Source organism: Athene cunicularia (assembly GCF_003259725.1).
Source record: "Athene cunicularia isolate RWA chromosome 6 unlocalized genomic scaffold, athCun1 chr6_part1, whole genome shotgun sequence".
Lineage (NCBI taxonomy): Eukaryota > Metazoa > Chordata > Aves > Strigiformes > Strigidae > Athene > Athene cunicularia.
The window spans coordinates 16,592,536-16,618,522 of record NW_020799105.1 but is presented as its reverse complement, the minus strand read 5'-3'; the positions used below and the strand labels follow the sequence as shown (position 1 = coordinate 16,618,522).

The 25,987-nt window shown below is 39.1% G+C and overlaps 1 protein-coding gene across 1 annotated transcript in view; it reads right to left on the bottom strand.

Annotated features, from left to right (window-relative positions):
* The window catches only part of VTI1A (vesicle transport through interaction with t-SNAREs 1A), a 269,666-nt gene that overhangs the window by 2,247 nt on the left and 241,432 nt on the right, over positions 1-25,987 (bottom strand). The window contains exon 8 of the mRNA XM_026851520.1: positions 1-1,135. This exon is cut by the window's left edge and continues 2,247 nt beyond it. Within this exon, the coding sequence (XP_026707321.1) occupies positions 1,042-1,135 (94 nt within the window). The 3' untranslated portion in view covers positions 1-1,041. The remainder of the gene's footprint in view (positions 1,136-25,987) is intronic.

The window sequence follows — 25,987 nt, the reverse complement described above, 5'->3', positions numbered from 1 at the left end:
TCGTTTATGTAGATGAAACTATGATATATTATATCAGCTAAAAGCATGTATAAATTAACATATTTACAGTTTCTGTTTAAAAAAGGGGAATAACACTTCAGAATTCAATATGCTAAAAATATTTCCAACATGCAGTCTCAACATAGTCAGGCCAATGTTAAAAACCTAGATTTTTGTTCAATGCATTGTAATCACATATTTGTCAGTGAACTATTACTTAGGATCTCTTTTCAATCAGCAATGAATAGATAAGTATCTTTATACATCTTCAGTAAGGGCCTAGTGTGTATGCTTATCAGTACATATATCAACGTTGGAAGATTTAAAACTAATTCAACAGATGGGCTGTGGTCAAAACTACCATTGGGGTAAGTGATTCATTATCACGATCTTGATGAAAGTGGAATTGTTTTGAATAAGCAGAAAAGAAAGCCTAATTTTTAAAGAAATTGTTAAATAGTGTTGGATTCACATCAGATGTTAAATATCATCCTGAGGTTGTTCTCTCTTTAAAACTAACTTACTGTTCTTAATCAGGTTATGTCTATTACGATAATTCATGATTGCAAGTTAGTCACAGGAGACAGGTTCACTTCCTACATCATTTGGTGTCTGCTTTACCTATATCCTGTATCACAGGAGGTCAGATACTGCTTGATATTCATACACCCCGCATGGCACAAGAAAAGTGCAAAGACCCCTCTTCCCTCGCTAAACTCTGGCAACTTACAGGCTAATTGTATGGGGTAGAATTCACACGTGTTAAGTTTTTTTTATACCAGTCCAAGCCCTCACCCCAACAAATATTAAGATTCTGAAAGCACTCAGATGAAAACAAAAAATGTAAGAAAAAAATAATCAACTCCACATGCCACCAACTATGCCATCAATAATACAAAATATTTTACACCACTTGCACCTGAGTTGAAGAGTGGAAAAGAGAAGGAGACTCTGTCAGTGCAAGAGAATGATTCATGTGACCACTTTGTCTTAATTACTCAGAACAAGCAGTTTGTTGATGTTTAGTGAAGAACAAAGATATCAGCGTCCCCTGACAGAAAAAAAAATAGCCATCACGGTGGTGAAGATGATGATGACTGCCAGAAGGACGATCAGAATCCGGTTTTGGATGATCCTGAAAAAAAGCAGAAGAGACAAAAAGAAAAAAAAAATGTGAGTGAAACAAAATAGCAGAATATATATGTATATATAAATCGTGAAAAGAAGCACACAGATAAATAACTTGGAGAAAAGATATGCCCACAAATTTAGGATTCCCTATACCATTCTGTGTATCTTGATTGTTTTTTACTTCTTTCAATTCCCAGTGCTTCCAAACATTTCTTTATGTAGCTATTACATCTACCTTACGCATTCAGGAAAGAATTACACTTTTCTTAATTTTCTGCATACACATATACATATTAGAATAACGGAAATACATCATGTTACAATTTATTAATCTTCTAAGAAAATTAAATAATTAGTCCTCAGCTGATGCAATCCAAGCAGGGTGGTCTGTAATAGTAAATACCATTGTATTTTTTTAAAGCCATTCTGAAATCTTCATAGTTTTTTTAATCTGAACAGAAACAATTTATTAATTTTCAAGGGATTTTACTATTAAGGTACAAGATTTCAAGGAAACACATGTCAGTGAGATACTTACTTGTACTAAAATACCAAGGGAAAAGTATAAAAGATAGTTTTGAAGAAAAGGATGATATAAAGAAGCAAGTGTCAAACTGTGAAGCTTATGTTGTAAAAGCATCTCCTGTCTCTTTAGCATACCTTTACTTATGGTAATAGGCAAACGTTACATTTTCTATGTAGTATTAAAAAAATGTCAATTAGTAATAATAAGAAGATGCTAGAAGTAGAAAGTCCTAATATTGTTCAATCATTTGTTGATAAAATCAGAAATTAATAGGTCAATTAAAATGAATATATCAACAAACAGTAGAATTAGAGGCATTTTATGGGAGGATTCTGGATGGTAAGAATTCACTGTTTGTTATTCCATTCTCACAGAGGAGGAAGAATATTTTCATAGGCTCTTCATGTTACAGGAACTTTTGCAAAACATATTTGTACATGAAGCGTATTATCAGAATTGGAGAGGTATAGCAAAAAAACCCCCAACAACCAAATGCAACATAAGCACCCTAATATATATATATAATTTTTTTTTTCTTTTTCGCTAGCTTCTGCAAAACAAAACAAAACAAAACAAAACCATCACCAAACAAACAATGGTAAGAAGAGGTAAAACTGTGTTTTGTGAAACATCAAACCAAGTACAAGGCTCCAACTTGAAGACAGGGAATGCAATGTGTTAAAATGAGCATATTTCACGCAGTGAAAGAGAGAAGAAACTCTAGAGAGCAGAGGGGAGTTTTCCTTGGTAAATGTTTTTCATTTGGATGCGGGTGGATATACATATAAATTATATTGGTAAGTGTAAAGAAAAATGCAGTTTTAACCAACTCCAGCTCTCTCCTTGCTTACCCCCCACCTAAAGAAAACGCAGTAAATGGATGGATGAAAACTGTCACATCAGACAGACACCCTCCCCTGTGACACTCTAAAAGGACTAGCTCTCTATCCTCCTGACAGGTTACAAAATGATCACATTTGCTGACACGTCTTCCGCAAAACTGCTTTAGTGTTTGTGTCCACTTTCCTAGCAGGAGATGAATGGGCTGCTTTGTCCTCATTTATCACTTAAAGCTGAACTAAGATCTGTCTCGTTTATTTTTCCCTTCCTCACTAGAAAGGCTCAACCACAGCATTAATTCTTTCGCGATGACAGCTAATTCAAACTTAACAGGCAATATTTACTCTGCCAAAAGGATGAGGAGGAGGGAGGGATGTTTCTCACTATTTTTTTTTCCCCCCTTAAAAAAAAAAAAAAAAAGTGTATCAGGCTAACAAAATAAAGCTAATTAAGGGCTTTTGGTTCTTGTTGGTTTGCACTTTAATTTAACACCTGAACTTACAAGCTTCTCTTTTTGTGGTGGGGTGTGACATTCTCTGCCAAACACCTGATAACAAACGATTTGCCCAGGCGAATGCATGAAAACCAGAATATATATTTACTCACTCACCCTCATCACTCCTGAAAAGACACTCAGCAAAATTGAAACTCAGCAGTGAAATAGATTAAAAGCATGAAAACTCTTAAAACATTCAGCCTTAAGTAATACACAGTGCAGCTGGCTTGACAACCATTTTATTTGTGGGATGTGGGCCCCAAGGCATCCATAATGCTAATTTACAAAGGATTAACTGTGAGTGAAACTCGCTTAATCTAACACATAGTTAGGCAAAAGCATACATAACATACTGAGGGTTTAAATCAACTCCTCCTATCTCTGGCCCACTGAAAAAGCATTTCGTTGTCTGAGACTTAAAGAAAAATTAAAAAAGCATCAAACCCTCCAAATGCTTTATTTTTAATGCTCTGGCAGTACACACCCGATTGCAAGATTATTTAATCAGTGTCCACGTCTCTCAAATCCCCGTCAAGAGAACATTGAGTGAGGCATGCTGCCACCTGTATCTGCTAATTGAAGGTTCACTTACGGTGTGAATCTAGGAAATACATATCAAAGTTCAATTTCTAGGAATCTGAATTAGTCTGCACAGTGCAGCGAAAGAATATCATATTAAAAGGAACAAATTAATCATGAAATAGGATGGATGTTATCAACAGACTCCTACACTGATGTATTATATACTTTTAATATTCAAGCCCACAGTTAAAGATTAATTTTATATCTTTAAAAAAAGGAATAACATCGAGTTTTACTGTTTCGCTTTCAAGTGAGCAAGTAAAATTAAACTAACTGCAAACTGCCAGAAGGATGGGGCTAGGAGGAGAACAACAGAGCTGTTGGTAGCAGCAGGACAGTCTTGAGGAGGGCTTAGCAAGTGGTGTGTGTCGAAGTCTGAGTCTGGGAGCTGCTGCTCAGAGAATACAGGTTCTGGGTGTCAGCACATTTCAGATCTCAAAGTCAACAGGCAAGGGCGACCCTTCAGAGTAAAGGAAAAATCAAGAGGAAAGGGCGTTTTGAGTGATCCAAGACAGTCAAGCCAGCTCACAGTGGTAGAACAATGGTTGGCATTGGCAGGACCCATCTGTAGGGAAGCCTATAGTACTGTCACAGCCAGACACTGCCAGTGGGTATTGCTCTAGGCAAAGCATCAAGGAATTTAAGTGGGGGAGGGAGCGATAATACCAAAGTAGAAGAAAATGGGGCCTAACATTCGCTACAAAAAATTCCCAAAGGCTAACAGGCTCGCAAGAAGCAGATGATAGTCTTTTATCCCTATTACACCTTAAATTCAACAAAATCTGGTGAATGAGGAAGTCTAGAGTCTTCTTTGAAAATGCAAAGCATGTTTACAGGGTAAATAATTTAAGAAAGAATATATACTTGAAAGAAGACACCCATTGAAACATCCATGGCTAAAATGCCCGAAGGCAAAAACTTGTGCATTTGCATGCTGCATTTTATTAAGTTAGCACACTGTAGCTTTAAAAGAATGCATGGCCAAATTAAGAGGAATGTGTGACTGAAACATCAAGGATTCCTCAAGTTTACATTATGAATCATAGTGCTGTTGATATGAGATGAATTAACCATTTAGTCGATGCAGCTTAGGCACTGAATTCACACCAAGTTCTGCTGGAGCCTGGTGCGCTGGAGCTCGTTAACAGCCAATGTCTACTGTTCCTTTCATACTCGAAACTCTAGGAGCACAAGGGCTCATTCTACTTTGAGTTAGAAGAGATGAAAAATCTGTGCTTTTAAACCAAGTTCCATCTAGTTTATCATGGACAGCAGCCCAAAACGTTTGGGTGCAAAACCACATAAAAACAGTAACTAAAGCAGATGCGAGGGTAATGTTAACCGACACACTGGAAGAGCAGGCTAGGCTAACAACGCTGAAAGCGCATCTCACTCCTGTTGAGTTTCCTTCTGCTCCTCCTTTCTAAATGCTTGACCCTCTACCCTGGCTTCTGGTCACAGTGCCGAACCTCCGACCACTGGTGCGCTGGAGGCTCCCTCCTGCTGGTGCCAACTTTGCGAGCTGACGAATGACAACATCACTTTTGGGGATCACCTCTTTGATGCACACAGCGACCACTGGTCGGAGAACAAGTCCTGCATCTATTACCAAACACCGATGTCCTTGGCAAATCAGGTCTCCCCACTCCCACCATGGCAGAAATTGTGCTCCCTCTCCACATTTTAAAACCCCCAATGATTTGCTCCTCTCTGTAGCTTCACACACACATGCACACAATGGGTCTAACTCTGTTTGTGACATGTTTAGATCTGCTCCGTATAAACACAAAGCAGTGCCCGAATAAGCTTTTGCAAACCTTACATTAAGGATGCCAACCGTGTTTAAACCTTTTTAGAAAACTGCATTCATTAGCAGGGGAGTGCACGACATCTATATGGGTTCAGCCTGATGTCTTGCACATGTCTTAGTGCCTGATTGACCAGCATTGAATAATGATGCCTTGCCATTAAGCACTGATGGTACAATAACAATTGTCATGAAAATTAGCAATCACGGTAACATGTTAACAAAATACGGGATATAAACGAACCAGTGCAGACTCTGGGTGCATAAAGAGTTTTGTGCCCTTGACTTGAAATAATGAAGACTACAAATAAAATACTGTAAAAATTTCTTACAGAAGCTCAACTCTGACACTGATACAAATAAAAAAAAAAAATACAAATGGCTTGGGGAATCAGTTAGCACATATTCATTACAACACAGGGCTTTATTCTTAAAGAAAGCATCTCGAAAAATAGTGTCCTCAAGAACACAGACTGATTGATGACGGAGCACTGTCCAACAGTGTTTCACTGTAATACATGTATTTAAGGTTTAACTAGAAGTGATTCCTATCAGTTTACTGGGCAGAAAGATTTGTTCTCCGCATACAAGACTACATTTGAAATGGTTGCTTTGAATACTCGGCTAGTGCATTTTTGGGTGCTCTTTTATTTGTGATCGGCAGTTTTTGCCAACATGCAAGAAAATAGGTGCATGCAAATCAGTGGTAAGTGATTTTTAAGTGCCCAATATTCATGTGTAAATCAGTAGATTCAAACAAACACAAAGCGTAGGTCTAGTCACATAGGCAAATACATATGAGGCAAAACTAAATGTGAATTTAAAGTAATATAAGGCTATACTCAGATACCTTCTGGACAGACACCATTATTACTATATATAAGGACATGCTTGTTATTATATATCAGGAGCTTTCAAATGGAAGCACTAGACCCCACACAGGGGAATGAAATGTTATGATCGGTAAAGCAAAGCCTTAGATACATAATGATAAATCTCTAAGTTCAGGGTATCTGGGGGCTGTTCAAGTAACTATTCATCTTTCCCATCTTTAGGTTTAAGAATGCTTTTCTTAAATAAAAGCAACTGAAAAGAACTAGACAGGCTGTGGCAAAACATAAAGACATGGCAACCTACTGAAATAAAAGAGTAAGAGAGCCCTGCCTAGCAATATTACAGCTGGTTGGAAGTATCTGACTTGATACATTTTTCATCATTAACAACTGATATTAGCAAACAGAAATACCAGTGAAAAAATATCTGCAGAAGTTGCATATAACTCCTTGGCCCTCTTCTAGCTGACCTTGGAAAAAGGGAAGAAGTTGGAAAACACACAAGTTTTTTTTCCTATCCTCCACCCCAAATTGAAAGTAAGTCCAAGTTCTTTGTGTTCTCAAGCCAGAAGAACTGATTACGCTGTGATTGACGTTATCTATTTAAAGGTATAAAAGACTTCGGGGATGGTGGAGAGGGGATGGGACCCCCCCATGGCTTACTTCACGCCAAAAAGGCCACCTTACCTGAGCTCCACCTCCAGCCTGGAGACAGGCCTTTCCCAGCAGGAGCCTATGTTGTGTTCTCTGAATTCCTTCCCAAAGGAGTCTCTTCTTTCCCTAGGGACAAGGGTCTCTAATTTCTTATGTGTAAAGCCTTGGGAAGAGCCATTAAAAACTGCTGAAAACTAAGCAGATAATGAAATTAAAGCCTCAAAAATGGAGGAATGGAGAATAAAAAATGAGCAATTTTCTAGCTAACTGGCAAGGTTTTTTGAAAGAGACAGACCATACAAGGTACCTGTGATATTGTTGACAGGGCTGAGGAGTTGTGCAGCACTACATCCTCTAGCTTTAAACTTCAGTCTTAAGGACTGAGGCTGCCTACTTGTAATAACATGGATACCAATCTCTAGTTATAATATTACACTCAAACCACATCAATGTGTTTCCACCTGGGCCCTGAATGAAAGAATGAGTCATGTAATAACAGGTGCAGTGAGGTAGTCACACTATCCAACTTTAAACATCTAAATTATATCTAGCTAATCTCTCTCAGCTCCCTGTGTATATAAGCTAGAATCCTGCTCTGAACTGCTTTCTCTTTTTCCTGGCCATATATGCATCCCAGGAGAACTAGTCAGTTAAGTTAGCTGCTAGGTTAGGTGCCTACAGATTAAGTAGGGAGGAATATCCCTAAAAGCTTGAACATGAGGCCCAAGCAAGAAAGCTTGCTAGCTCTGGTGGCAAAATCATACAGGAAAGGTGTTATCATATGGCAATCTCCCATCAATCAGAAATATTGCAGAGATGAAACTCACCAGTAAAGAAGATAATGTTAATCAATAATTATCCAGTAATTATTCATCATTTCCATTCAATGGGTCCCATATTTGCACAGGAAATCCTGACCAGAATCAAATGTACTTCTCCTTTGATAATTTTTCTGGAGTGAGAGACAGAAGAGCCATCCCTCTCTGACATGAATGCCTCCTGAAATGCTTCCTTGGCTTGAGGAACTATGTTTTTTACTTTGCCATGTCATCTTCTGACAATCTTACCAGTAAGACTAAAATGTAAAAATATTTTTATGATATCTGATAGTTAAAGTACTTATTGAGATATCTAATTCATAACTGAAATCTTGCAATACATTCCAAACGTAACAAAAACATATGAACAGCACTGGAGCACGCTGATACTTGGGAGCCATCAGGCTTATCATAGCTTGCCTGAGTCCTGTCTCAAGAAGCTGGCAGTCTCAGGAGGTTCAAATAGTATCCAGGTGAGAGAGGGGAGGACCGAGTGGCCTTGGAAGGAGAGATATCAACAGGAATGATGGAAAAGAAGTGTATGCAGACTTCAGCACGCAAACTGTGAGAACAGCGAAAGCCTGAAAGAGGACCTCATGGACATGGGACTGAGGTAAAAAGGCAAAAGGGAAGGGCACTTCACATCTTCTGCTAGCTCAGATTTTATTAATTGCTTATTTTTAAAATACATGGGAAGGCATTTGTGAAGGATGAAAAGTATTCTAATGATGAGAGACCCTGACAGGGAACATTTCTCTGCACAGTTGTGATGTAACTGCGGCTTTCTCCTGTCTCCATGTCCACTCCTTCCACAGAGGGAACCAGTTAGACCATTACTGTCATTAGGAGGAACAGCAGGGTGGCTTCTGGGGCCACAGAAACTCACCAACCAAAACTGGAGGGGGATTAATTCATTTCATGCAAAGCAGAGGCAACCCCAGATCTCTTTGGCAAGTCTAAATGAAGATCGCACGCGCAGTAGCAACTGCAAGTGGAAGGAGTCAAGGTTGTATTAATCTCCAACCAGCCTTTCTCAGGGTACTGAAGTATCAGGAAGAACAAATCACACATTTAGTCACCTGAGCATGACTAAGAACCATAGGCCTTAGCAAACATTTCGAGCGCTTTAGAAAGTGCTCTGAGGGAGGGTGGATAGCCCAGCTGTCAGTGTAATGGCATTCTTCAGCACACTGGTTGCATGAAGCGCTGGTCCTCAAACAGTTAATAGAAAAAAAAGCCCCAACCCCGACCCCCTCGTCAGCACTCAAAGCTAAAGCAATTATTTCTCCAGCAGAAGAAATGTATGCAAGCTATAAAATGACAAGAACATACATGATTGCGCATTGGCTTTTATGATAAATACAGTTAAATTTACATTCTGTGCAATGTAAAGAAAAGAAAAATGTCTGAAGTCTGCATTTTATCAACTTCCATAATCATTAGAACCCATACAAATATATATTTTAAACAGATGAAAGTAACATCTTTTGCCCTGCCTCACTTTAATTAATGACTAATCTACAGCTTTTTGGTGTGATGAAGCTGGAGACTGTACACAGATGCTTTGCTTGCATTATTTTCCCCTTATCACACCATATTTGACTGGGCGTCTTTTTGTATGGCAAGTTTTCTACAATTGTCTTAACAATGTTGACCTCTTTTGTAAAAACCTGAAGGCATCTGCAGCAATTGTTCCTGAAGATGTGCTACCCAAAATGTTACCATTTCATGGCACTTCTTGAATGATAGAATAGAATTTTTTTTGGTATATATTCATTTTTTTTCAAATGCTATAAAAGAAAGGAAAACAATCATGGCTAAGGCCATTTGTGAGATGGCATTAAAAGAGCCTACTCTGAGACAGATAAAAATAATGAGAATCTTTCTGTCAAGAAGGATTTAGAAAATATCACTAGCATTATTAAAATTTAATTTTTTACTGTGCTTTTTGGTTCCCCCTTTTCCAGTGATAATGAGCAGGACTGCACACCTCCACAATGCTAGTACTTGTTTTGAGCAATAAATTCAGCCTTCCAGTCTGAAGACATTTCAGACAACAATTTTGACTGCTATAGGCTTATTTTTCAACCTGTTCTGTGCTTTGAGTCTTCCTATAAAAACCAGTTCATAAGCTAATTTTCCACAAGGCCAGTGGAACAAATAAAAATCAATTTTTGCCCAACTGGTTCAGAGAAAACCTGGGAATAGTGAAGACAGAACAGTGAAAAATAAAAAGAATCAATGTATTCACAAATGGTTTACCTGATAGAGAACTATCAAATTAGTTGACAGGAGATACTTGCCACTACTAAAGTATTTTCTTTTCAGCATGTTACAGTATTTCTATTAGGGGAGCAGAAATGCCTCTACTTTGTTATGACCTCAGACACCTTGGTTTAATAACCACACCGAGCCTCCATGCATACTGTAAAACTACAGGGCACAAAGTCAAAAGTGCAAGAGCACTTGCAGATTTTGCAACCAGAGGGACCTGCGAGCCCAACCTGGCTTAGAGTGGGTGTAAGTTTTCATGATCTCATGGAAGGAGCGAAGATTCCTCTTTCAGGGAACACGGGGAGACATTCATGACCTCAGGCCAACCTTGTCAAGAGAAATTTGGTCCATCAAGAAAGGAAAAAATTGCAAAACACTGCCCAGACTTCCCTCCCCTGTTAAAAACCCAAATGTTCTGGAGCATGCTGAAGACTAAGCCGTTTAATATCTCTTGGAGAGTAGAATACAAATTTGTCCAAAGATGGGAATCCCATTCATAGAGTTCAAAACTTTCAGAATCCCAAGGACAGCTCAGGGCACAGGCTTTAATATTGTGGTACAATCCATTTCATTATCTTCTCCACTAATTGGGCAAGTGATTCTGAAACGGCGATACCGAGAAGGGATGGGATAGGTGCTTATGCCTGTCTGTCTGCAGCCAGAAAAATGTCTGGAAAACTGATTGAAGAACAGAATTTGCTTTTTAATACAAATTAACCATCACTCCCGTGGAAATAAAACAAATTTATAATTTACAAGCTTAAATATTAAGGAAGCTATTTTTAAGTAGCTGTAATCTTCACCCTAGTATGTAGCATTTTATACACTCCTTCATTTTTATGAGTTGGCATTAAAATGTGACTCATTTTAACAGAAAAAAAAAAAGGATTAAGTATGTCACTCTGAAGTAAAGCTGCATATTACCTATTTAAAAATATTATAACACACCATGGAGACATCATTTCTAGGGCCAAACAAAACATTACTCAATGAAGAAATAGCATGAAATATAAAATATTCAGCAGAGGAAGGGTATTTGCAGTTAATCAGTTTCACTGCCAATAAACAGCATCATAATAAATAGCATGTATGTAGAAAAAAGTATACCTTTTCTTCACTATTCGAGATGTAACACCTTCGTATGGGAAACTAATAAAGATACTACTCGTCCACTAAGTACATATAGGGAGAAACTAAAAACCACCACACATTTTGATTCTGAATCTCTTACAACTGATGCTAATTTGCTTATGATATCTGCCTGATTTAGAGCTAATCTTCTGTAAATTAACTCCTAATGCTGTCTGAAATAATCCTCTTAAGGCTGGTCTGTCTTGAGTACTTTATATCAAATACCATGAAATACACAAGCATATACAAGGCGTACAGCATTTGTAGTGCTCTTGGCTGCTCTCGAATATTTGCTGTGCCGTGAAGATGCAAGCAAGGTGCAGAGCTGTGTGGCCCTGGGGCAGCTGTGGGACAGCACAGGGTCATGTTTCTCTGGTTGTCCCCTTTGAAGGGGACAGCGTGCCAGGACTGTGTCCCACCAGCCCCCGGTCCACCAGAGACAAGAGGAGGCTCTTTGCCTCCTCACAAAATGGTGCAGGGAGATGCAGTTTCACACTCCAAACCTCCCACCTCCGGCAGCACATGATAATGAGAAAAAGGAAACCATTCAGGCTTTGAGATTTCCAAATGACAAGGTCTGTGTTAAACAGCACTAATTATCAGCTGGAAGTCTAATCTGATAACTGGTTTGAAAAGACAGAGATAGACAATTTTGTTTCTTCAGACGGGGAAATTATTTTTAAGGGTGTTGCTTCACCATTGGCCAGCTAAATTATTACTGTCAGTGTGCTAACTCTGTATTCAAAAATATATTTTTTTCCACTAAATCCACCGGAACAATTTTCTCCCCCAACATTAATTTAACGATACAGCCGAAAACCTAATTGATATTGGTGAGCAATGCAATTCCAACGTATTATTTTCTCGGTTTTTGAAACATAAATGGCAGGCACAACTTTGACTGAATGGACCTCTTTATGTTTTAACAGGCGGTTTATTGGCCCAGACTCCAACATATAACAAGCACAATTGCAAAAGCAATACATTTTTAATTGAAAAATTCATGTATTTTTACTATGAAAGTGACTCAAATAACAAGTAACTTTGTCAGGTAAAGGGCTTTTAAAACAGTTTTTATATAGGGAATGTTGTTTAGAAATTATATTTTTACCATAGCAAGTGCTTATAGGAGGCTATTAAAAGAAAAAATATGTATTGTTTAAATCATACTTTGCTGGAGCTTGCTTTTTTAATATATTAAAGAACAGATAAAGCACAGTGATCAGTGAGCTGTATGTGTCCAACAGCCCTTCAAGAGCCTTGTGGAAATGTATAAAACAAGCAGTGATACAATCCTTTGCCAAACACTGTCATAAATTTTTTATTTGGCAGCTAACATTCTCACTAGTTTTCTTGGCAGCAATTGGGACCTTTAGCAAGAAAGGTGCAGGAGAAAAATACCTTGTTTAGAGATGTTTTCAACACTTTCTGGGATTTTTCAGAACTTCTGCCTGCAGCACATTTTACAACTACAGTCTCCAGTCACCTGATGAGTTGGTGGTGGTTTTAAAGTTTTTTTTTTTTTAAATATAGACAGCCTACTACCCCCCTCTGGCCTTCAGCCTAGGATGTGAGTGTGGCAGGGGGCTGTATGTGTTCCACAGAGATACAAGTGGTTGCTCCTCTCTGTCTAGACAAAAAAACTTGAAAATAATATCAGAATGTACCTTTCATTGCTCCTGATACTATCTGTATCTTATTCCCGGATGACAGAGATAAATGAAAGGCAAACATGTGCTGATTACTTTTGCATTTTTCTTGGGAGATCTCTGCAAAAAAAGCTGGTCACAGGTGCAGCTATCCTGGTCAGCCAGTGGACTGACTGATAAACAGAACTGTGAAATAGGTTTCTGTACCCAGACCTGGTCTTTCTGGGACTTTTTTTTTTTTTTTTTAAAAAAAAGATACACTTGACATCTGATACACAGCCTTCCTCTATGCACCCAAATATGCTGATGCATTGTACATGTGAGAATACGGCCCCAGCAGTACTGTGGTTTGGGCTGTACAGGGTAGAATTAAATAGCAAGCTCTTACCAATTCACTTACAGAGCAGATGTTTTATATTTTCATATCTCATTGTTTCAGAATAGAAATCAAATGAACAGATTTTACATCTCAGCAGCTTCCTCCAAAACTTTCACAAGTATAAGATGTATTTCAGCCCTTCACTCTGACATCAAGAAAAGTTTGTCTTAAACAGATGTGGACTGGGAAAGACACCTTTTCTTTATGTTTCGAAGTAGAAAGGTTGGAATTTAGTTATAGACAGTATAAATTGCTTTAAACACAGACTTAATTAAAATAATGATGTTACACTTCTAAATACAAACTAATAGGCTTCCCCACAGCTTGTGTTCCAGTTTTGTCTCTCGTGTTTACCAGGGGCATCATCCCCTCAAGAACTTCACAGAGCACACACAGACATCTAGTGGCTGGTGGAAACAGTGCAAGCACGTCAGCGCTTCTGACACGGCTCCACTGGAGACAGTGAAGTTATGCCAGGTATGACTTGAGCTAATTTTGTCTCCCTTACACTACAGCTGGCCAATCAAACAGGGCGAGAATTGCTCCCTTTGTGCCATCTCAGGTAATCATGCTGCCTCTGGCAAAAGAGTTGCTCACTTGGCAACTATGGCTTCCCAAATTTCCCTAATCACTGATTCTTTTCAACTCATTCGGAGCTATTTTTGCCTTTCTTCTGGGTCCTTTTAAATTTCTCTCTCCTTGCTATTATTTTATTTTACTTAAAAACTGACGATCTTAATTATGTAAAGGTTCTCTGAAGGCGGCTACACGCAATGAATTCTATTGGAAAGTGACAGAGCAAGGCGATTTTACAGAGAACAACACATGCACGATGAAACAGTACAGTCCATAATAAATGCTAAACTGTGGGTAGAGGAATATGACTTGCTCTACAGTCCGCATCAATCAGTGGAAGGATGCCCAAAACTTCAGTGGGGTTTGAGTCCCACATCTGCGAAGGAGATCAAGAGCCACAGTTTTGCACAGTGTTGTAAGAACTCAGCGCCCTGATTCTGCTCTGTTACACCATTTTAAATCAAGCGGTACTCAGCGGTGTCATAACCCTGTACATCTGTGTCAGACCTTGTGTTGCAAGGGCAGACTCGATGCCAAGAATGCAAAACAGATGTTGCTTCCCTAATGTTTTCTTGTTGTCATTTAAGTTGTTTTCGTGGGGTTCTGTTTTCATTTTGGTGAGTGAAACAGGTCGACAGGACTTTTCAGAGGGCAGACTGGAGGAATGCTCCTGCATCTTTTATTTTGAATGTATGTGTGAATATGCATAGACTTTGAGTTACAACTGGGAAAAAACTTTTTTTTTTTTTTTTAAGCTTCATTTGAGCTATGCTCTGTTCCCTTGGGGCAAAGTGAAAGGTAGCTGTTTGCGGATGGGAAAAAGGGCTTTTGTGAACAGCAAAACTGCATCACCAAACAGCTTAAGAAAAAGATTTTTTGAAGTTATTTTTTACTACTATTTTAAGAGGAAACGGGGATAAATATATCTTTTTTTGCATGTTGACTCATTAACAAATTTAGCAATAAACACTTTGTAATTAAGTCCACTAGTTTACTGCTGTCCAGAAGTTTCTCAATACTCTTTGCACAGAAGGTTTTGGAAAACGTAGAACTAAGAAACAGTGAAGGCAAATCCCAACAGCTTGCTCAAGCAAATCTAGCCAAGGCTTAACCTCACTTCTGAACACTGAAATTTGAGATGCCGTATCAAATAAGCAGCTCTTTTTCCCTGAAGAGAAGAAACTGGGTGTAGCTAACCTAGTGCATAATAGGTTTATTCTCATTCACAAAACAGGAATTACTTTATGGCCCCAAAGTAAAACTAGCACAGAAATATACTGGCAGATTTGCTGCAGATGTGTGTTGTGACACGTATGCAGGGAATCTGCTATTAATCACATGCTAAGATTTTAATATTATGTAGGGTAATGTAGGCAATCATTATGGTGAAGGTTCTGGATTCATAAAAGCCTAACCCACAAATGGGTCTTTTAAATTTAATACATTTGAGCTCACTCTCACACTGCACCAGTTGAATTCCCTGATTCACTGCACCCCCCGCTCCCCATTACATACATTTATTTCAATATCTGTTGCATGTTTCTTTTTGTGCTTGTGCTCCACTTCTTTTGTTGTGACACATGACAGTTGGCGAAAGCGTAGCTTTTCAATTCTCCCATTTACTGGACTATGACGGGAATGTTCCTGTTAGAGGGGCTGTTTGCGAGACCCCTGGACATGTACCCAACACAGGAAACGGTCTGGCTTAAATGCTGGAAAAGCCATCCTTCACCTGAATCCTTCAAAATTTGTGTCCGAACATAACTAGAACCTATGTATCCGTACCCGGGCTAAGATTACTACGGACAATTATACCGTGAAAATGCATTATTCTGACAAAGCAATCAATCACGTTATTTCTCACAATTTCAGTTCACCCCTAAAATTTTCCTTACCTCCAAAGCCAGCTGGATATTATATTACCAAAGCTGTTGAAAGGGTGTAACACTAACCATGAAGCCAAAGGCCACTAAAACTATGCAATGCATAAATTTTTATTGTTTGCTCAGCATTGAAATCTCATTAGGGCCCATAACTCATCGGCACACTGCAAACATTTGCATCTGCTGATCATGAGAACTTAGATGGAATGTACACCTTTGGCTAATTTACTTGTTATGTTTTCAGATGAGACTCTGTGTGTTACTTTTTATTTTCTTTTTACAAAGTCCTTACACGGCTGTGAGTTGGATGTCCACTTTTTAAACTAAACACATTAAAACTTTAATTTGCAGTTTCTCAAGGTTGTTCTCTTACTGGCAATGTTCATGATCATAATTTTACAAAAGCTTCGTTTGACTTAGTATTCAGGATAATCACTGTTTGAAAACTGTGCCCCATAGAGCATTTCGCTTCATTCATCCTTTCTGCTTTATGTAGTCACATTTTAATTAGATTAAAATTTGTCCTCCAATTAGCTTTTATTAAAGTTTATAGATTACAGCAAAAATCTCCACTGAGTTGTGCTTCAAAACTGTGCCTAAAGTTTAAAATGAAATAACTGTGCAAATGAAGTGATTATGAAGATTATTACTATGCAAAAAAACATCAGTCGCTTCTTGGTTTACTTAGACATTTAACTCTGTAATTTATTTTGCCGACTTCAATACCTCTGTGTTCTCCAGAGTAGTCATCATAATAATACCTTACAGTTACAGGATACCTTTCATTCCTAAGGATCCTTAGGGGCCTGATTCTGCAGTCCTTCTGCATACCAGTAGTCCTGTTGAAGTCCCTAAAATTATTTGAGCTAGCGCTACTTGCTGCATGTGAACCCAATTACAGGTCAAATCCTCCTTTCAGATACCCACATAGCATTACTGTGGATTCACGCAGTTCAGAATGCAAACCAGATATGAACATTATGTAAAAAACTCCTTTTACCTACTTCTGGGTGAGATGTGGCAGCTGTTTAATGGTGCACGGTTACAAAACTCACCTCTTTAAATGAGGGAGCAAAGACAGATACTCTCCCTATCCCCCCCTTCCCCAGTTAAAACTGCAGAGAAAATTGAGAATGTAATTATCCAAAGAGGAAACAACTCCGTAGGACACTAGGGCTGGGGCTGCATCTCTCCTGTCACTCACGTCTTCAGATACGACCTTGCCAAGTACCGGATGCCCAGTCGCTAATACCTTCTGCACATGCAAATTTACTATGTGCTGAAGGCAATATAAAGTTTACAGTTCGCCAGGCTGATCCTACAACCAGAGCAGACATTTATTCTGGAGCAATCTCTTGGTGAACACATGGGACTTCGTGTCGGAGCAGAGCTCCACAGAAATGGATCTGTTTGCAGGAAATTCTCTTCCAATAGCAAGAGCTATAAATATATACACATATTTAAAAGAGAGATGCAGCCAACAACTTAAAACTAAAAACAGAGACACTTGGATTACAAAAACAAGGACCTGTTTGCTCTAGCAGCATATTTCTGATAGGAGGAACATAGTTGAAAACAAACATTTTACTACAAATGTAGTTCGTAAGCATGAGAGAACAATTTCAGCAAAACGCAGCAGTGTAAAAAGCAGTCTTTCCTATTTTTCACGTGTTAATTGGCTGAACAATCATTAATAAATCTTCACATCACTGAGGTAGCAAGCATTATTACCACTCAGCAGATGGCAAAACTAAAGTTTAAGGGTGTCAAAGGCTAGAGGGGAGTTTAAACGTTCTGACTCCAAGCCCTGTACTCAAGCCAAGACCGTGTTTCCAAGATGCAAAGCATCCAGCAGCAATACTAATTTTAGGAGTCATGCTCAGATCTGTCCCTTCCTCCCCCTGCTCCCACCTCCTCTTGGTGTTCATTTCTGCCATCGCGTTGCAGCATGCCAACCTCAGTTGTGCTGATTCAACAGCTTGTGGGTCCATGTGATGAATCAGATCAAGCAATTGATCCAGGATAAAAAAAGAAAAAGGAAAAAGAAGAGGGGGGGAGCGGAGGGCTATTCTGCACTGGATCAATTCCATTTCAAGACACTGACTGGAGAACAGAAATGCCCATGAAAATGAGAGAGCAGCTGGATGCAGCACAGAGGCAGGAGCGAGTATTTTTGGGAGCAGGAGAACTTGCTGTTGATGCTGATGGTTTTGTACCACAGAACTGAGGTCCAAACAATTCCGAAATAATTCCATTTTCATATTTTAACTCTTTTATAACTCTTCTTCCTTTTACATTCTTTTGCCTGCTTTCTTCTGAGGAAGAGCATAGCTACTCCATGCTACCTTTGCACAATAAATTTGGATGAGGCAATTCAGAAATTGGAAGTATTTCACTTTCCGCAGTTAAAATCTGGAACACCAAGTTTGCCTTCTCAATTACATTGACTATATTGCAGAAATACTTCTCCCTTTCCTCAGCAGAATTGTCATGTTTCATAAAATACAGACAAACCAATCATGCTTTATGTCAAGGGTGCATTTACAAATAGTTTATAAAGGATTTAGATGATTAACCATATATTGAGACAGTTAATCAAATTTAAGAGGTATTTTAGAATTCTACAGATCAAGCAGTTATTTATAATCCTGGTTATTGCTTTCTACCTTACATCCACTCCTAATGCACAACACTATGATATTCTGCTAACTCTTTATAAATTATTTGTGTAAGCAGAATAATAATAAAAAAAGCCCAGATCCTATTGTAAGGAATAGGTTAGATAATTAGGACTTTGACACTCCTAGACTAAATGAATCAGATCCAAGAATCAGATCTTTGGAGGTAGTTTGACAGCCTGTTCCATGATTTAGATACTTCAAGGCCCTTAAAAATCTCAGTCCTCATCACTCTGCACATGGGACTTAGGCAATTTTAAAACGTTGGCCAAGTGTCATCTGAAAAGGCACAAATGGTGAAGTAACTGCAACAGCCGAGGAACACATCTTTTCTTCAACAAAACATCAGCATCATGACAGGATGCGTAAAGCTTCAGTGCTTCATGCTGGTTGTGGAAAAAAAAGCCCAACAATGGAAGCCTTGAGGAATGCTAAATATAACTGGTATCCTTACAAAATACAGTCTGCTCAGAACAGAATATGAAATTATTTCTTGTGATTTTATTCAGTCATTTGAGGCAGTATCTTCTCTTTTTAATAGTTTTCACTTGGTACTGGACATACAGGACTTTTTTTAATGAAGAAATAACCATAGATTACTTTTTATTGCAGTATGATTTATAGAGTTAAAAAAAAAATCTATTCTGGAAGTATAGTGTATTTGGTGCTATTTTTGCCTAGGAATGGAAACTCGAACTGGAAATAGAGTCATTCATTCACACTTACGGGATGACATCTCGTTGACAGGCATGCAAACTTGGAAAGGTGCTACACATTCACTCCTAAAATACTACACTATATTTTTTTTTTTCTTCTAACCTTCAATTAAGTAAATGTTAAAGAGGGATCAGTACTTTGTTAAGGCTAAGGGTTTATCGTTTGTAAGAGATCGTCTTTCAGAAGTACAAAGACAGAAAAGTCAAGGCACTAACTACTAAATAAACTGTTTTCACAACAGAAGTGGCACCTTGAAGTCCCTCTCCAGTGAGGTGCTGTGCTGCTGGGGTTCTGATCATTCTGATTTAGATTTTAAAGAATATTCCCCAGTACGATCAGAAAGGTCATCAATCCTTCCTGCCAGGTAGTTGGTTGTGTTGTTTAGTTTTGTTTTTTTTTTCAATTCAGAGAGAATGAAAATCATAAAAGGCAGGAAAATACAGTTGAGGTAGATATATTCACAGATTCTAATACAGCTGGAATGCTGTCGGTGCTAACAAGCCCTGAGCAAGCGCTCCGTGTCTGGCACGCTCTGCCAAACAAACTACAATTACAGAAGAACCAAAATTAAAACAAGCAACTTCAAACCTCCTGAATTTGTAAGCCTGGGACTAAGAATTATATTTGCACTTGCTTCCACAGGCTTCCAAAGAGGCACCCAAAACTGGAAGGACTTTCCTAATAGGAAGGAAGGAAGAAAAGTTTCTATTTGAGATCTGGCATTTCAAAATGGCAGAAAGGGCAACTGACCCTAAAGGGTCTTGTCCCTCTGTGTCAAATTCCTATAAGAGCAGCTCATGAGACTTCAGCTCTATCGTATCTGAATCAAAATACCAGGACTCAAAATCCACACCATAAATCATGCCCTCTGAAATCCAGGTACCTAATCCCCTTGGCTTTGCTTTCTGTTGGGCTTCTCCAGCCTCGTGCACGCCTCTGCAGTGCCAATCGAGATACGCTTTCCCTTTTTTTTCTTACAGAGAAAACCTCAGCTAGCCCCAAATTTTAATGCTTTAAAACTATGTGCTCTGTAACTCCTTTTGCACCAGTTTCCTTGTTTTCTGCTGGTTCTAAAAAAGCCTTTGACCCCCTGTAAGAACACCTTTTCTATTTCTGTCATCCCAAATTAACAAATGAATGAGGAAAGGGGAAACTCCCCTGTCACTCCAAACAACCTTCACCCTCCAAGTCCCCCTCACTCATTGCAGCCCCGGTGCTCTAAAATAAAGCAGGCATTAATGGGCTGAAGTTTCAATGGGATATCAGCACTTGGTTAAATGATATTCCAAATCATGGGCTAAATGGCAGTGGTGGTGGGCAAGAGCAGGTATTTACTTCACGCAGTCTCTTAGGATACAATGGATTTATGGCTGTCAATTCTAAACAACACCGCTATTGTCTCTTCACATTTTATCTGCCTCCATTATTCATTTATGTTGATTTTGATTGATGAAGACAGTTTAAAAAAAAAAAAAAAGGGAGAAAGAAGGAGGGTGAGAGGAACACTTTGACTGGTCTCTAATTCCTGTAAACCTACAGTTCATACTGCAAGAGCATTACTCAAAAGAAACGTCAACCTTCACATTTTGGGAAGGGTTTTTCCCTTTTACCAGCCTCTCTTCTTTCTGGAAGACTGGAAGTGGGGTGCAAGCAGTGCTTCCAATACATATCTAATCACTGTAGAGGTGGCACTACAATCAGCCAAGAAAATCAACGTCGTTCTTTTTAATGAAAAAGTATTAGACTTCCGCAAAACCTTTTTTACATATTGACTTCCTATGCCACAGCTAATTATGTTTTAGGCTGGTTTGATATGTCAAAAATTGCTTGGATCACAGAACTGAACCCAAGCAGAGTATATATAATTTCTTCATTCAAAGTGAAAGCATCTGTCAGAAAGCTACTCTTCTTCTTACTGCGTGGAAGTCATAAAGAAAAGGCCCAGCTTTGGCTTGTTTGCTTCCAAATATATGGTATTTACTGACCTCTCATTAAAATATCCTGACAGAATACAGATTATGAACCATCTGATACATTTTTTTCCATGGGAGACTATGTCTGAGGCCTGGGGGTAAAGAGATTCCTGAGAGTTGTTTAAATTCAGTTCACTCCTCTCAAAGTTTTAAATGAGCTTCTGAGCAAGCACTACAAACTTGCCAAGCTCTCTGCTTACTTACGGAAAAGAAAAAAAAGAGAAAGAAAGAAAGAAAAAGACAGACACATTCACCACATGTTTGCATCTCTCCTGCTCAGAGATATGCCCCGGCACATGCTGACTGCAACATTAAACTGACTGCCCGTAGCCAAGGGAAGCCCAGTACCCTCCTGAATATTTGGCTGCAGGATTTCCTTTCTAGTTCCACCCCTTTTTGCGCTTTAAATAGTATGAGTTATAATACAGCAAAAGAAGCAGTGGAAAAAAAAGGACAGATAAATTGTTAATAAACTGTCGTTAGATGTCAGAGTCACCACTTCATTCAAGAATCAACCCCTCTATTGAAATTTTTATGTCTAAAATGTTGGTGTTTTAAAATGACTGCAGTCTCAGGAAGAGAGCTTTGCTCTTTCCTCTTATCTTTGAAAACGTGGGGTTAGAAACATTATTTGTAAAAAGGAAAACTTGACTTCCAAGAAGAAATAGGTGAAGGGAGGAAGAGTCTGTGGAACTGCTGAATACACAAAAGCCTGCTGCTTGACCACTCAGTTGGTTTTACAAAGCATAATTACATCTGCCTTTTTTTAATATTGTGTGGTTCTTATTATTACTTTCTGTACCATTTTTCATGTTTCAAGGGAGTAGGCTGCTACTAAGTGGTGTTAGGAAGAAACTCATTCTAATTACTCAGTATTTCTGAAGAGGCTGTAATGGCAACTCCTGGAGATAGATACAAGAATGTGTGCAAAAATCAACCAGTTCTGGTTTTGAGATTCCCTCTTCACAATTTTGACTTTTCAAAATGATCTGCTCTTAACACAACATGAGTTGTCAAAGGCTGTCAAATAAACGATAAAACTCTCAGGAAATAAACATCTCTCCTCTAGTAGGTTTGTATATATTTCCGCAAAAGAAAAGAATTCTAAAAGTAAATAAACACATGGGAGGATTAGAGAAGCAATAAACAAAAGCATTTCCTCATTTTGAATTTAAGAAAACAGGAACATCTTTCCAGCCATTGCCAGGAAATATTACTGCACAGAAGTGAAGTTTGTGTTAGTTAAAATATTATTTAATACTAAGGCATACGGACATGCATTCACGCATACACAGGCACACACACTACATGTATATCCCCATCCAAAATTTAGACTGAATTTCTACCATGCCCTTATGGATTGATGGGCAGAGGATTTTAATACCAGTTTGGACCAACACAGGCATGGGACTCTTGTTGCAAGATGATAAAGCTAATGCTGAAACCTTTTAGCCCTAATGAAGGAGTTTACAGGGTTCTTAATCCCTGCACCCCACCTCACTTCTCCCGCAGTCCCGCTGAAAGCTTTAAAACAGTCCCCAGCACTAACATGGTGCAGAGCCTGTTGAACATGCTGATCTGCTCATGATTACTCTTTGCCACTGTAAAACAATCTAACTCCTCAAGTGAATGGAGTCTGTAGCAACAATGGTGTTATTGACTTGTTGCTCCAGCTCTATTTAGTTATTACCCTCGAGGCCACAATCAATAGACTTTGCACCAAGTCAGCCTAATAAATCCCAGGCTTTCACTGGAGCTTTGCCAGGAACTGCTAGAAAATCTATGGCAGTCAAACACTTAGAGTATGAATAACATAGAAAGCTGTACTGACAGCTGTATAAATTAATTAACAAGGAATGTTCTTATTCTTTTAAGAAGATCATAATGCACGTTTACCATGATTTAAGGAGTCACAGGTAGAGCAACAGAAAAATTACCTCCGTGCTTTCATTTAGAATAAAAATCAAATATGATTAAAACCAAAACAGCTTCAGACTACTTTTTCCTCCCTTTGATTATTGGATGTGCAAAAATCTGTGTTCGCATTACTGCTGTGGCCATTTAATTATTCCAACTTTGATTTAAAAAGGAACCTAGCCCAGCAACCACCGACCACTTAGTGTAAACAGGCATTTTACTTGATAAATGTTGGTTGTTGTGTACTTGTGTTACCGTATCCTGCATCTGCAAGGGGGATTTAAATTGCGTTTGTTATGCAGCGATTAAAACAGAAACAAAAGGAAGGGGGGGAAACAGTTGTTCAAGAAGTAAAAGGTCGGTCACTAGTGAATTCCAGGTTCTTTCAGTTCCTTCTGTAATAAGCAAATATTCTGCAGACTCAGCGGTGAGATGCCTGATCGCCGTGGCCGGAGACACGCTGAACCTACTGTAGCCAGAGCTTGGTGCCAGCCGTGGAACAGAAGAATCTCCTTTTTGCACGTTGAAAACAAACGTAACAGGTCAATAGGCTCTTACAACTGATTTGTTGCCCCAGTGGTAATTTCTGGGAGCATCCAGCTTTCCTATCCATGGTCACAGCTTTGACGGGAAGCAATAAGCAGGGTTGGGCAGGCAGCTGGTCTGGCACTTGCCACTCACCACCAGTGAAGGTGTGAGGTTGCGGGAGCAACCTTTGGGCAGAGACAAAGGCTTGAGAGTGAGCTGTGACGGGAAGGGAAGGGAAGGGAAGGGAAGGGAAGGGAAGGGAAGGGAAGGGAAGCTTGGACAACAAGGAGGAACTAAGCTATGCTGTTAGCAAGGGAAAGATGAGAGCAATCTGCCTCAGGCCTTGCCAGAGCTGATCTCATGTGTGAGGTGAGGGAAGTCAGACTTGAGTGGAGATTCTCACCTCTGCTCCACCCTCCCGCAGTGAGGTTACTGCCTGCTCTTGGGTGGGTGCACACTAACTTCTTACTAGACCACTGAGTCAAGGTACTGTGCCCATCCCACTCCTGTTGACAAGTTTGTGAGTTCCCCTGACAGCAACCAAACCTGCCCCATCTGAGGAGGGGGTCGCAGGCACACGGGGCACAGACACTTTCAGGTGGAAAACAAGGTGTGACCACGCTGTAAGGTGTCTTTCACCACCACCTTTTCTGAGCATGTTCTCACCCACAGGATGGATACTGCCACCTTGCACAATTGGTTGTCACAGGGTTTTTTTCAAACAATTCGACTTTCAGTGGTCATTTCAGTACTGCTTGTTACCAGCAGAGAGGAAGAGATGAAGTTCATTTCACAGCTCTCAGTTCCTCTCCTCTATGGACAAATACATTTAGTATCAACTTTTTAATTCAGAAGTAAGGCTTTCAGGAACTTTAATGGTTCTAAGGGTTGATGAAGCAATTTTTATTGAAGTTTTCAATTTCTATTTAAGTCCTCCTACCCCAAAAGAACTCATGAGCTTTTTGGAAAAATGTTACACTTTGCATTTATAACCTGACCTCAAATTTTGAGGTTATTTCATTGCTTCTGAGCACCGCTCCTCCCTTCTCCTTTTCTTTCCATTTTAAATATGTCAGATGACTTTGTTTTAAAATATCCCTTTCTGTACAGTCATCTGTAAAGTATATATGCAGCAAATAAAAGAGCTGTTTGGGAATTAGGACATATTTTCAAGAATAGTAAGTGAGGCGGAGAGCCAGAGTTTCTGAGGGCTGAGTTCTGTAAAAAAGGCTTAATTTTCATTATCAGATGAATTTCTGTCCTTTCAAAACATGACTTCTCTTTTATAGCATCAATTTCAGCACCCAAAATTGTATCATCAAAAGCACTGTTCATATCTGAAAATTTAGGATTGAGAATTCACTGAAATTAATTTGAACACATCAGGGAAGTGCTTGGGGCCTCACAGCTCTCCCCCCTGGCAATGTACCATCTGAGGTGACCATATGTCAGTGTCTGGTACCTTGTTAGCAGAATGGAGTTAGTCTGTATTTGGGTAAAAAATTCTTCACAGTTTCTGGGTCCCAGGTCACCCCTGAGATTTCTTGTGTCATGTGACTATTTTAGTCACTAATTTTCTGATTAGTTGGTCACTGTGAAATGCTGATGAAGTATTTATAATGAGCTGGGGCAATAATATATATATATATATGTATGTCTATATATCTTCAAGCAACTACTTCAAATATGATATCTAAACTCCTACACCTTCATTTTGTATGCACAAAAGTGACCTCACAGAATAGTTTAAACCTTAGCATTTATGCCAATTCTTGACCTGGTAGTAGGACTCAGAATGGGTGGCAGCTCACAACAGACAGAGCAACACAATGCTGGTGTAGCTCAGTATGTGGAATTCAGAGGCTGAACATCTAGGACCTGCCAAAAGCAAGTGTTGGATCTAGCGCTGGCATCCTTCTTTCTGAGCCAGTTTTGCAGCAAGCTCCACCACGCTGTCAGAAAGCACAGCGCTGCTTGAAGCTGCTCTGCTTTGCTGATGAGATTTAAAACTAAGCTCCTGGTCTTTTGGGAGTTGTTAAAGATCTTGAGATAAAAGTGAATCTCATTAGCCAATCTTAAGAAACTCATATGAAGACGGACTGTAGAAGGAGAAATAGCTGTTTATAAGCACAGCAATGCAGAATTTCATTAAGTTCTTGCCCATATTCTGCATCTGACCAATACAGAAGAATACAACTACAGAGACACCAAAGGATTCCCAACCTCTCATTTCGTAACATCTTCAGAAATGTTAATTATCAGCTTTGCAGCACTATCCAGCTTATTTGCCTTTTCTCCACTGCTCTGCTTCTTGATTCAGGCCCCCTTAGCCTCAGTACAGCCAGCTCTGCACCCAGCTGGCACAGCTGAGCTGTGCCTGTCCTCACTCCTTTTATTCAAGCCACAATGTCTCCCTGGCTGCCCGTCCTCCACCAAGAACTTTCTACAGTGACACCCACAGAGCATGAAACAGTTTCCCAATTTTGGTCTACCATGCAATTATACTACTAATTTACAATTTTGAATAAGACTGGTAACTTTTAGCAATCCCAGGAAAAAAAAATAAATTACTATTTTATAAAACAGGCACCAATC